Source organism: Maylandia zebra, linkage group LG11 (assembly GCF_041146795.1).
Source record: "Maylandia zebra isolate NMK-2024a linkage group LG11, Mzebra_GT3a, whole genome shotgun sequence".
Taxonomy (NCBI): Eukaryota; Metazoa; Chordata; class Actinopteri; order Cichliformes; family Cichlidae; genus Maylandia; species Maylandia zebra.
Window position 1 is genome coordinate 33,902,643 of NC_135177.1, and position 13,695 is coordinate 33,916,337.

The window sequence follows — 13,695 nt, forward strand, 5'->3', positions numbered from 1 at the left end:
GAGGATGCAAAATTAAAAAATCATTTTTGTTTTCTTTTTCTAAATCAATACTTGAGTTGAAGCATTTCAGTGAGGTAAATAAGGTTTAGTGCCGCGCACTGACTCTAGAAATGAAGAGAAAGCCCAAAAGAAGCAGAAAAAAAGAACATAATTTTGTTTTTTTACGGATGCAGTTTTCAACTTATAACAACTATGAAATGTATTCTTGAATAAAAATATTTCACCGCATAAACGGATTTATTGATAGATGTAGACAATACGCCTGTTGCATGACCAGTCCAGTTTGTTGTCCACCCACAGCCCGTGGTACTCGTACGTGTTGACCACCTCCACCTCCTCTTCCTCTATCTGAACTGGCAGTGGACCTGCTCTGGACCTCCCGAAGTCCACAACCAGTTCCTTGGTCTTTGAGGTGTTGAGTTGCAGGTGGTTGGTGTGACTCCATGTGACAAAGTTCCTCACCAGACTCCTGTACTCCTCTTCTTGATCATCCCAGATACACCCCATGATGGCTGTGTCGTCTGCAAACTTCTGAATATGGCATAATTCAGAGTTGTAGCAGAAGTCAGAGGTGTACAGGGTGAAGAGGGGACAGCACAGTTCCCTGTGGTGCTCCTGTGCTGCTGACCACAGCCTGACGTACTGTGGTCTGTCGGTGAGGTAGTTTGAGATCCAAGCGACCAGGCAGGGGTCCACCTGCATCCTGTTTAGTTTTTCCCGAAGCAGACAGGGCCGGATGGTATTAAAGGCACTTGAAAATTCAAGAAACAGGATCCTGACTGTGCCTTTTCCCTTGTCCAGGTGTGAGTGGGCTCTATGTAGGAGGTACAGGATGGCATCCTCCACTTGTCTGCCTGCATGTCTTTTTTGTATTTGGGATTCTAGTCTATTCTTTAAGTTCTACTTTTCCACGCTGTTGGACTCAATTCTGCTGCCAACACTATGGACAAGTCACTTTCTTGCCCATCTTCTGAAAGCCAATCGAAAGATGAACCACCTCTTACTTATCTTATACATTAGTTGAGTAAATAATTTACTACATGAAGTAAAATACATAACTAGTGTATAATTAGTATGCTAGAAATGACATAAGTAGTGTGAATCATTTGGTTTATCCACATTTTTAACATGAGTTCAGACAGAGCACATCATAACAGCTTGGCACTATTTTGTACTTATGTATTTATCTATTATTCTTTTCTTTTCTTTTAATATCTGTTGATGCAACTGATTGTACAGTAAAATATTTTAAATGACAATTTGCTTAAAATTCCTTCAGACACCTTTGAGGATATGCAAAAATGTGGCTGTGCTTTGTTCTACCTCCTGCAGGAGTATCTTAAAATATACATTGTTTCAAATTTTACTACAATTGGAGAAACAGTGCTTCTGAGAACGTCTGACAGTTCAGTGGACTGACAAGACTTTATAGAAATACTGTGAGCAAACTCTTTCTCCATGATGTTGTAGTGAAAGTTGAAATCTTTAAATGACTGACTTTGTACCAGTAGGGAATGATTTGTAATTTTGTGCAATCAACCTCTTATCACAGCGCTGTCAAGTTGAGGAGCATCATCAAGTTCTCCAAGAGGTTTTTTGCCACTTTAGCCTCCAATTTAATTGGATATTTATCCCTGTATTATACAGCCTTACCACTCTTCTCTCTATCTGCCGCTCCGTGCCTCTGCAGTGTGTGGGCAGAACTCGATGAACAAGCTGTTAATAAGGTTTTAAGAACTGTAATTTGAGTCCTATCCAAACGTGATCAGGCTGAGAGTTCACATGACTCATCTATGTGGACTTTAAGGATAGAGATTGTTGAAGTGTCAGGATGTCATCGAGCAAGATGCTGAGAGAAGGGGCTGAAGATGGGAATATATACTGAAGCACGGGCCTGGAAGTGACAAGAAGTGAGCTCAAGTGAGAAAATTCGGTTGGATGGTGGTGCGAATGGATGGGTGTAGACCAAAACTCAAAGCTCAAGTGTGACAAATTGGAGGTGTGAAATTTAATATGTGTGTACAAAACAAGCTGTTGACCTCAGTAGACTACATTTGAACTCACCGGTCACTTTAGTAGGTGCACCTGTTCAACAGCTTAGTGACGCAGATATCTAATCAGCCAATCACATGGCAGTAATTCAATACCTTTAGGCCTGTAGACTTGCTCAAGTTTAACCTAGGCATCAGATGGGGGTAGAAATGTGATTTAAGGGACTTTTAGAGTGGCATAGTTTCTGGTGCCAGACGGCTCATCTGAGGATTTCAGAAAATGTTGATCTACTGGGATTTTCCCATGCATACCATCTCTAGGGTTTACAGAAAATGGCCCAAAAAAGAGAAAATATTCAGTGTGCGTTAGTTCTCTGGGTGAAAATATCTTGTGGATGTCAGAGGTCAGACATGGACTTCTTCAACTGATAGCAAGTAACCTAAGGTATGTACATTTGGATGGTAGGATCAGAATTTGGTGTAAATATTGGGGATGCTCGTGTTGGGGATATTTTCTTGGCACACTTGGAACCCCTTAGTACCAAAAGAGCATCATTTCACCTACGTGAGTATTGTTGCTGACCATGTCTATGCCTTTATGAACACAGTGGTGGCTCATATCGTCCAAACCTTGGTGCTTGAACATGACAGTGAGTTCACTGTACTCAAATGGTTTCCACATTCAGCAGATCTCAGTCTAATAAGAGTACCGTTAGGATGTGGTGGAACAGGGGTTCATGGATGTGCAGCTGACAAATCTGCAACAACTGTATGATGATCTCATGTCAAGAAGGACCAAAATCTCCGAAGAATGTTTCCAACACTTTGCTGAATCTATGCTATAAAGAATTAAGGCAAACGAAGAACCAGCATGGCATTAGCAAAGTGTAGCTAATGAATGGACTGATGAGTGCATGAGCACTTTTCCTGGTAATATTAACCATATAGTAAAAGCCACATACACATAACCAGTCACTTTAAAGCTTTTTAAAGATGCAGCATTCACACAGCAATGACGCATCAAAATGTATCACTTTATCATTTTGACTTGCAGCCTGAAGAAGCTGCAAGTCATTCTGCCGCTAGATTGAAATTGCAATTAAACTTAACTAAGATCAGTTTAATAATTTGTGATTTTAATGACTGAGACTTTGATGCTGACCTGTACTACAGAATATATAAACCAGGATATCTCAGCATTATTTATTTATTTATTTTACCTTTTCTATGTCAAGTGATTTGTGGGTCACTGCAAAGAAGGAAGATGCACAGCTAAATTCACAGGAATTTTTAACTTATATAGTAATCATTTATATCCACTATACGGAATAATAATTATTGCATATTTAGAATAATTATATGAGTAATATGTACAGTATACAAGTGACTTCATACAAGCAGGAGCTTACTCACTTGATCCTGGGAGGAGATGCAAATTCCTTGGAAGGTGTGTCGGGAAGGCCATCAGGACTCTGACACCTCAAATATGTCACTGCTTGCTGTGCTGACCTTGTGAATGAGGGAACAGCTGAAAGTACTTTTTAGTATATATGGTGTCTATAAGAAAAAATATGAATGTTAGTGTCAGTAATGTTTATATAGGTGTATTTTTACACATGTGCATGTTGTACTACAAAAACCAAACAAAGCTGATGGCATATGCAAACAAGGAGCCAAATGCTTTGGCCACAGAGGTGTGGACTTTAAATGGTTTAGATAATGCAGAACACTGGTCAGGTCTTCTGGCACATCAGACATTTGTGTCTCCATAACATCTAGCATTCAGTATTTTAATTTCACAAAATTACCTGCAAAGTTAATATTCTACCCATCATTTTAATCTTGACAGCTTGTGTTTAGTTTATTTGGCATGCTAGAAAACAATTACCTGGTAATTATACGCAACCTTAACTAACTCTTCTACAATGGGAGGGGTGTAATGTCAGTTCTGTTTGACATCAAGCTAAGATAGGCCAAAGAGGTTATTGTGATTGGTCTGATTTGCCTGTTTATTAGGATTACACAGAACGTTATGAGTTATTAAGTATTTTATATAGATCCAGTCATTTTTGTTGAGATTCCTTATGACTCAATGTGACATGTGGCCAAATTGGACATTTTGCATCATATACTCACGAGGATATGGGCCTGACATGCAGTGTCCGACTGCTCCGCATATCACAACATGTTCAGAGCAAAAAGCTGTACAACAGACCTCTTTATTGGATTTATTAAGTTGTATTCAGACACTCAAAATGATCAGCCCATCACTAGTAATGCTGTTTTTACATCATTAAAATTCATTGAGCTGTAAGAGAGACCACCAGTTAGGTTAATTATGCTACTTCCTTATAGCCATAAGGTTAGCAAGTCCAATACAGTCCATCATATAAAATCGAAGGGCAGTCATCAATAATTAAAACATGATCAACACTGTGCAATGCAATAAAAGTTCCTTTCAAACACGACCATGGACCATTTCTGAGAAAAGTAACAAGACACCAGAGAGGGATTTTGTTAATAACACTACATATACCTAAAAAGACCACCACTGCTTAACATTTGACCAGTTTGTGACAAGGTCTAGAATGTAAATAAAAGAAGAAAAAAAAATGCAGACCTATACTGAACTGTACAATTGTTCGGCATCTCTAGATAAATTTCCTGGTGAGCTTGCGAGCTCTGCAAGCTGTACTAAAGGAAGAAGACAACATTGCGACATTGCACCCTATAACAACATTAGAGTTTTTCGTTTTTTCCCCCCCACAGACTCGTGACATGGGGTGATAGTCCAATTTTCTGTTTGTATGCTGTCTGAATTTTTAAAACCACGCCCCTCCATTCATCTACATTACCCAAACTGATGCAGGTTGACTACTGGCCTGAATGGAAACAGAGCAGGTTAGATAAGCTGAAAGTTTAAACATATCGCTAGTCATACATTCAAGTCTTTGCAAAACAGAATGTTCGGCACTCTTACGGTTTCCTGTTGATTTCTCTCTCTATGTCACTCCAAGTTTTTACTATGACACTGTGATGACAACATAAGAGCCTTCTTTAGGTCAAATTTTAGGTCAAACTCCACATTTTCGGCACCACGAAGGCTTGTTGTTGGGTATGATGTACAGAAATCTGACAAGCGTTGCTCTATGCATGGTTGCACATACTCAGGAGTCACATGTTTATAAAGACAGTTTCTTTTTTCCTTCTTCTTCTTCATGCTAGAATTTATTCAAACACCAAACAGTACCCAAATTTATTTTCCACAGTCTCCCCTAAATGAAGTCCTGGAGGGATGCATCTTCTTGTGTAACAGATGTGAAGAGGGAGGGAAGGGTTGTTGGTTTGCACGATAATCATTTCCTGGCACCACTGAGACACCCAAGTGGCTCACAACAAAGTCTGAGAATCCAGGCACCTCAAGATGGGGACAATTTGTTTTTTTCCAAATAGTGAGCACAGAAAAAAAAAAAAAAAAAAAAACCCAACCAAAAAGAAAAGATTAACACACATACGCGCACACGCGCGCACACACACACACACACACACACACACACACACACACACACGGGCAACAAGAAGCCGACCCTGCCAAGTGGCAACACCTTCTCATCAGAAACTCATACAAAACATAATCACACGCTCACGGGTTTTTCGCTCGCTCATCTTTCTTAACCAGGGTTAGTCTTCCAAGTGAATATGAGATAAAAATGTGTTTTTCTTTTTTTGTCTTTTTTTTTTTCCTTTAGGCGTTGTAGTGATACATGCATCCATTATACTGATATACACTTCTTAAAAAAAGTTTAAAAAAAAAAAGAAAAAAGAGAGAGAACATCAAAAAAAAAAAAAAAAAGTATTAGAAATGCAGCTATACAGAGTCTTTTAGCTATTCCAGGGGAGTGAGGTTGAAGTCAGGTCTGACGTCAGAAAGCCAAGAAGCCCGATGTCCAGATGTTGTTCAGGTGAGAAGGAAGGGAGGAGCCAGAAGGAGGAGAGTGCATTTGTGTGGGGAGCATGAGCAGGAAGAGCTGGGTTAGTTAGCGCAGCATGGGCGGCTGGTGGGCTGAGCAGTCTCTGTCAGGTCCACTCCCCGGTTCCGTCCGGTGCTGGCTCCGGTCACTTGAGGCTCATTCTTGGGTAGTTTCTTTGCTGCAGTGAGAAAGACAGCGGATCAGTAATGCACCTACAGAAATTTTAGACAAGCAAAGACCACAACCTGACAGGTGATTACATCAAAAATTATTTGAAGAGTAACTTCAAATAAGCCCATTATTTTTGATACATTTTAGATAATACCTAATAATTTTTTCCAGTTGTAATTTTAGCTTTCAGAGATATATTCGAGATAAAATGTCTTTCATGTTCGAGTCGGTTTTGCAATAATGCTGTCACGACCTCCCTCTCTGTTTTTGCCCCTCCACAAAAGTCCAAATTTCCTTCCCAAAGCAGCGTGTCAGGGTGAAGAACCATTATGAGAAGTCGCTTTGAGATATTAATTAACTTACTAAGCAAATAATATGAGCCCTAAAATGTATTTTTGAAAACCCCTGAAAAGTATCTAGCACTGATTTCTGGCACAGCCTATATGTCTGTGTGAACAGTCACACCCCAACTGTTGCAACAATGCTAATGTCAGGGCAGGAATGCAGCTAACAGGTCTTACCAGCCATGCAGACATGACTGGTATTGTTTTTACTCTGTGAGTCATTGTCTCATCATGGCCACATGTGAAAACCACCTTTGTGCTAGTTCTTACAATAGGTCTCTAAGTACTTTGGCGGGTGTTAATTTGTCCAGGGATAGATTTTGTCAACACGATGTCATAACTTGCCATGACCTAGTCATGACACTTTAGAGGAGTGTGGCTAGGATCAAAATGAAGGTTTAGTCGGAAGATAGGTGTGGCCCCACACCTCAGTGGCGCTCTCACAGCCAAATGGTTTCCATTTTTTCCCCCTCCCTTTTATAAAGACTGATCCGCTTATAGTCTTCTCAAATACTTTCTGATAATATATTATTTTGCCTATTAAATGTTTAGAATTTCTCACACAGTGTGTGTCCATCATCAGTTAAAACATCTGGATGAAAAAGCAAAAAGCACTTCCACAGAACTGAGAGCAACTAATCAAGACCTTTCGCAATTTAAAAATAACTTGACAGCGCTCTCTGGTGGACAAACTGTGTACTGCCTCAGTGATTACACCTCAAACTGCATTTTACAGTGCCAGCTGGCACACCACATTCTGCAAGACATTCCACTGAGTAGACTAAATAAATACAAAACTCAACTAAATATAGTTAAGCTTTCAGAAGCTGCATCACAGTCCCGACTGCATCTCTCAAACTTCCTTCAGCAACATGAAAGCTTAGCCGCGCGTCAACTCTCTGAGACCAAAACTAGATTCAGATTACAATATCTGTTCAAATGCAACATTACTCGAGGTTGCTGACAAAGTTTCAACAATCGGGGATAAAGATGGACGACTGAGTGAGCACTATACAACATATAATTTCAGAACCTGATGGATTAACTGCTATGGACCTAGTTGCAAACATCCCGCGTTACAAGTATCCACCATTTATCTGTGAATACACGAGTCATTTAGCAGCTGCTAACAAACCACACAGTTCACTTTAAAACCCGCCGGTTCTTGCTAACACTCTGCAGCGGCTTTTTTTCACTGATCCAGCTCATTAATGACAGATGATCACCTGCATATAAATACTGCACACACTCATTTAATATTTGCCAGGTTTATGGATTGAAGCCAACCGACTGCCCAGTAGTGCATTCCGGTAGCCTAATATTACACAACCTGCACTCAAATGCACACTTGGATGAAGGCAGTAAGAGCCTCTTGTGCACTTTATCATACAAATGCACACCCTGAGATGAATCCTACAATATTATATTTACACAACACGACAGGTGCACAGCCACTATCATTTCCTGTTAGTAAGGATACTTCAGAGACATTTCAGTGTGCTTAAATACTACAGCTAGTGACTGGCTCTGAAGGTCACGAGCAGTATTTCACTTCATATTTGAAGTCCTGCGGCGGAGACACTTACCAATGGCCATGAAAATCTCATTCACATTCATAGAGGTCTTCGCTGATGTTTCCATGAAAAGCAAGCTGTTGTCATCTGCGTATGACTGTGCATCCTGTGAAGGTTACACCAAAATTATTAGTTTTTCATAGTTTGAACTGACAAAGCAAGGAAGCAGCAGAGAAAGCCAAGTAGGCATGTTCCAAGCAGAGGATGTTTTTCTCTCGGCAGATTATTAACGACAATTATTCCAAGAATTATTTACTGTTAGCTTCAACAAATCCTGCCACAAAGTCTACTTTATTTGAAGATGACTTTGCGGCTCTGCGCACATCTTGAAGTTAATTAAGAAGACAAACCTGGAAGTCCAGTGCTCTCTTGTTTGCGAGATCAGCCTTGTTCCCAGCCAGGGCTATTACGATATTTGGACTGGCTTGTCTCTGAAGCTCTTTAACCCAATTCTTTGCCCGTACAAATGACTCCTGGAAAACAGATCAGGGAGGGGTAAGTGGAGGGGCTCAATTAGTGAAAATAGCAATAAGGCCTGTGTGATGGACGATAACAGGGAGACTTTCCCATGATGTCCGATTTGTCTATCTTTTAAAAAAAGTTCCAGGGGACACAATCATTATAGTGATGCTTTTGATGAGATATTACAGTAAACATCACAGTGTGCAGAGGCTGTACTACAATGACTTATGCAGCACAATAAACAAATGTTGCATTCAGCCCGATCTCTTTAAAACAGGGATGTCCAACTCCAGGCCTCAAGGGCCAGTGTCCTGCAGGTTTTAGATATCACCCTGGGTCAACACACCTGAATCAAATGATTAGTTCATTACCAGGCCTCTGAAGAACTTCAAGACATGTTGAGGAGGTCATTTAACCATTTAAATCAGCTGTGTTGGATCAAGGACACATCTAAAACCTGCAGGACACCAGCCCTCGAGGCCTGGAGTTCGACACCTGTACTTTAAAAGATTACCACCTTTAGTAATAATAAAGAAATGCCAAAGCGCTTTATAGCTTTCTGTGCTTTGCTTTTATTAAAAGATAAGGGGAACGACTACTGACTTTGTCACTAAAGTAAAACCTACAGGAGAGAATAATGCTGACTTTAAACTCTGCTCTGTTCTATATTCGATTTGACTTGTATTAGCTTTTACACAAGAATGACTCACACCTATCCACATACATACAGTAGATGAAAGGAAAAATAATCTCTCTACATCCACATTTTAGTCATGCAGGCCAGGAAGCAATGCAACTTTCAGGTAATATGATATGTACGATAAAACTAGATTAGCTGCTCTCTTACTGGCAGCTGTTTCATTTATTTATCAGTTTGTTTAAAATGCTATCTATCGTGCTTTTCCCTTTTTCTCTCATTGGATATTGTTATGCTGGATCTCCACAGTACACACAAAAATCGACATCGACATTTGTGAAAGTAATCCCTGTGAGCCCAAATCTCAGACTTCAGGCTACTCTCTTTCAGCCACTCTGTTCTACTCTTGGCCCTGTATGTTGTCAGTATTAATCAGCCTTATGGTCACATCAGGCCCACAGCTCTGACTGAACACAAACTCCACCCACCTGCTGTTAGAACGTTTTGTTTACAAGGACTGAGAATTGTTTGAGATTCATTTTTTAATTTTCTTCCATATTTTTTGTTAGAATTCTTCCATTTTTAAGGTTAACGTTTTCCACCTAATGTCCAACTTTCTGTTTGAATTTGGTATTCTGCTTTTGCTTGGCTGTCACAGCACTTTGTAAACTCTGCATTTACAGGTGCTACACAACTTAAGTTCTTATTGTTAAAGGGTGGAGGAAGCAAGTTAAAAGAGCTCGTCTCAGCTGAGACTAGACAAGAGCTGAGAGGTTACACCCACTAATGTCCAGCAGAAGGTAAACAAGGAGGATCTGGAACTATGAATCACACAAAGCTACTCTGAGTTAAGAATAGGAGCATGAAGCTGGAAATTAGCATAATAGGTTCCCTCTAGGGCTGTTGAAGCAGACAAACATTGGAAACAGGACAAATCGTTAACCTGCACACTGTCTACATATTAAACAGAGAATAATATGTTCTCTTTGTCATGAAAATATGCTGACATATAACGCGTCCCTGACAATGCCCCCGGGAGACATCTAAGGTCTAAGCACTGTCTGCAAAACATTGTCTGTTGAGTGATGAGTCATTTCTTAATGTGTCAGGATACCAAAATAAGGTTCTGTTTTTAGCTTAACCACTGCTTAGAAATATTAAGGTGGAAAGCCCCACTACTTCCTCATCTTCGACAACAAAGTTGTTTGAGCTAGCAAAGGTAAATGAAAACAGGTGTGCCAACAGCTACACAGACACAAGCCTGGAATCTGACCAACCTCATTTGTAATATCATAGACCACGATGGCTGCCTGTGCACCTCTGTAGTACATGGGAGCCAGACTGTGGTAGCGCTCCTGACCGGCCGTGTCCCAGATCTCAAACTTGACTGTTGTGTCGTCCAAACATACCGTCTGAGTCAGGAAGGCAGCTGCAGGGGTACAAAGCAGACGGACCAGTGACAAGTGGGTCTTTAAATACTGAGCTACACAAATGTGTTTCAGTCAAGGTGACATGGCCCAATGTTGGAAACCAAAGGAATGACTTTGGGGATGACATTAAACATCCAGAATCAAAATGGGTGTGATTTGCTCAAAGGCACTTTTAAACCACATGTTAAACCTTAGTTTGAAAACTATGCTCTGTTTTAACTGAAATGAGAACTGTGAATAACACTTAAATGTTGTTTTTACCCAATCAGCTAATGCCAGCAGACCACTGACTGTAAAGGACTTTTTTTTTTATCTTAACACACAGCCTTGGACACAGACTAGTAGTGGTGGAATGGCAGGATGATTGGATTATTTTCAGTAGTGAGTACAGTAAAGGTGTCACCTGGCGCTGAGGGTGAGATTATCAAGATAACCAAAACGCAGTAACCTAATGGACCAAAATATTTGCATAGCTGCCTGTTCTAATAAGGCATTTTTATATTGACAATTCCTCACATTCCCCCTTTTCCCAACTGAATCTCATACTGGCTACATGCTCTTTTGAGGAGTTCCAGTTTCCCCTGGTGATACTTTCTCTGTTTTACTCCAACACACCTTGATGATTCTATAGCCTTACTTCTTAAATGAACTTTAGGCTCTGGGACTATGACTCTTAGTACAGCTAACTGCATGTAGCCGTTATGTTATCTAGCATAACATTTAGTAAATATTCCATTATGTGGTTTACTGGAAGTCTCAGAGATGGCCTGTTCACAGAGCAAAAACAAACACGCCAACACTGACTTATGATGACGTAAGGATTACGTACCTCCAATTGTGCTCTCTTGGAATTCATGAAACTGACCCTTAACGAAACGAAGTACAAGGCTTGACTTTCCCACCGCGGACTCTCCTAAAAGCACGAGTTTGAACTGGCAAATCTTGTTGCCTGCGTTTGGCCCATTGGGTCGCGTGGCTCCGCCTCTACTTGCCATGTCACACTGTCTGGTCTCGTCCCCGGGATGTGAAAAACTGTAGAAAAACACCTGAGCAGGAGAAAGAAAATAAAGCAAGGTGTCATTATAAAAGAAGATCTTATTAACTGATACAAAAATGAAAGATAATAAGAATTTATGTGGTAATTTTGCCTTTGCAAAACATTTAGTCCCTGCAAAAACCAAAGTGCCAGTTCAGGGTTTTTCCTGTATTTAATACACTTTGGGGAGAGGACAAAATCTCTGGAAGCCACCAAAGTAAAATAAAAACAAAAAAAGAAAAAGAAAAAGGGAAATGCATCCCCCTGGTTAAGTAATGTAACATGCTCATTTTATCAATACACAGACCAACTGTCAACCCTAAAAGGCAGATTGTGAACCAGGACAAACCCTGCAATTGATCAGTGTTTTAAATTATTCAGCTTTAGCCTTTGGTTAATGACCCACACCACTATTCCTAAATCTAAAAATACCGCTTTTAGAACTCTTCATAAAAAGCTCCTGGAAACTACTTTTTTAAATGCATAGAGATGCGTATAGAGCTGCGTATCAGGGCAATTGATATTTGATCTGTTAAATTTTATAATGTTGTTTTAACTATATTTCTTTTAAAATAAGAAGTCCAAATCCAAAGGCAAAATGCCACGGCTAATCCCGTAAACATGAATGGAAACTTACTCTAGTTTGGTACAAATTGACACATTACACATAATTTCAAATTACCGGACTCTCATTCAGCTACAAACATTAGTTGGATGTCCGCTATAGTAACAAGCAGCAATACCAGATTTAAAGAGAGAGAGAGAGAGAGAGAGAGAGAGAGAGAGAGAAAACTTTGCCTGACAGCATGTTCAAAGTTTCGGAAACTGATGTCATACATATATTTATACTTGTGCCTCTAACGTTATTACCCTGTACCAGTTCAACAACAATTACAAATGGCAAGTTCAACAACTGTTCTGGCAGTGAAAACCCCAACACTCACACACAAACAACGTGTGTGTATGTGTGTGGCTTCAACTACGTGAGGCAGACAGAAAGAGGACACATGTCCACCAGTCTGGACACATGTGTGGGAAAAAGTATTTGGGTCAATTTAGTGGTTTTGTTGTTTGTCTTTCATGATTTTGTAGTCAAACAAACAACAGCCACAACAACAGATTACCTCTGTAACCTAGACATTAACCATTTCCACCATCAAACTAAACACAGAACATCGCTCCAAAAATAATTGCTGTCAACTTCGAGCGTCGAAATCGCGTTACGACACAGAGATCACCACAAATAACTTGTTGTGTTGTTGCCGAGTGGATCGTTTTAGTTGGTAGCAACTGCTAGCGTTAGCAACATAGCTAACTCATAAGTTCAAAATGCCTAGTCCAAAACCCAATCTGCGTTTGTTATAAAGCATGATTTCGCTTGATTAACGCTGGCGTGAGTGCGGGTAGCAGCATACCAATCAAGCTTATACGCACTAAATATGACACTTACATAAGTTCTGAAAATGCTCAAACTCAGATGATGGAGATTTGGGTGTGTACAGCTAGTGACAGCTAGCTAACGTTAGCTCCGTGACGGTGAATTAGTGAAGTAGCTTATCAAGCAGCGTTTGAAAGAGAACTGCAACTGTTTGTGAGAGTAAAAGTGGATTAATGCTAATGTGTGGGTGATCTAAACGTGATGATACCTTCAGATTTATCAGCAGAACAACGTTAACTAGGCTAAGTTGTACGGCCCTTCCAGTGTCGGCTAGCTAATGTTAGCTAGCCAAATAATAGGTACTGGGCAGGCTAACGTTGTTCAGCTGCGGCCGCATCGGGAGGAGCCCTCCAGATAGCCTACAGCTAGTCAGCTAAAGCTAATATTAGCTACTTACCTATCAAAAACAGGAGCGTAGTTAATGGTAAAGGTATCTCCAGGACAGTATTTGCAGTACTTCAACGTATGTTCACAGTGTGTCGAGTATCCAACCAGCTGCTGAAACGTTAGATTTCATAAGGCTCAGCGATCTCGCTCTCCCACTTCTTTCAACTTCCCTTTTCGCATTGTACGAAGGATGATGACAGATCGTATGACTGGAATTCACAATCCGCCTGCGTATCAGGGTGGCCAACCAATCA

General features: G+C 40.3%; 1 protein-coding gene across 1 annotated transcript; it reads right to left on the minus strand.

Annotated features, from left to right (window-relative positions):
- Positions 1-4,205: 4,205 nt before the first annotated feature.
- rab5ab (RAB5A, member RAS oncogene family, b) lies at positions 4,206-13,659 on the minus strand. Its single transcript, XM_004568526.4, has 6 exons — positions 13,452-13,659; positions 11,410-11,626; positions 10,428-10,579; positions 8,402-8,524; positions 8,064-8,157; positions 4,206-6,140 (listed from the first exon to the last, which is right to left on the minus strand). Exons 2-6 carry the CDS (start codon positions 11,573-11,575, stop codon positions 6,025-6,027), a joined length of 651 nt encoding a protein of 216 aa, XP_004568583.1. The 5' UTR covers positions 11,576-11,626; positions 13,452-13,659; the 3' UTR covers positions 4,206-6,024.
- Positions 13,660-13,695: the final 36 nt, after the last annotated feature.

Bases quoted from the DNA above. Each gene is read 5' to 3' on its own strand.
- rab5ab (XM_004568526.4), bottom strand. From the start codon at position 11,575: ATGGCAAGTAGAGGCGGAGCCACGCGACCCAATGGGCCAAACGCAGGC. The intron at 8,525-10,427 runs GTTGGTCAGATT...TCTGTTTTCCAG, and splicing joins TCTATGATATTACAAATGAG to GAGTCATTTGTACGGGCAAA. The intron at 6,141-8,063 runs GTAAGTGTCTCC...TTCTCACTGCAG, and splicing joins TGAGATTTTCATGGCCATTG to CAAAGAAACTACCCAAGAAT.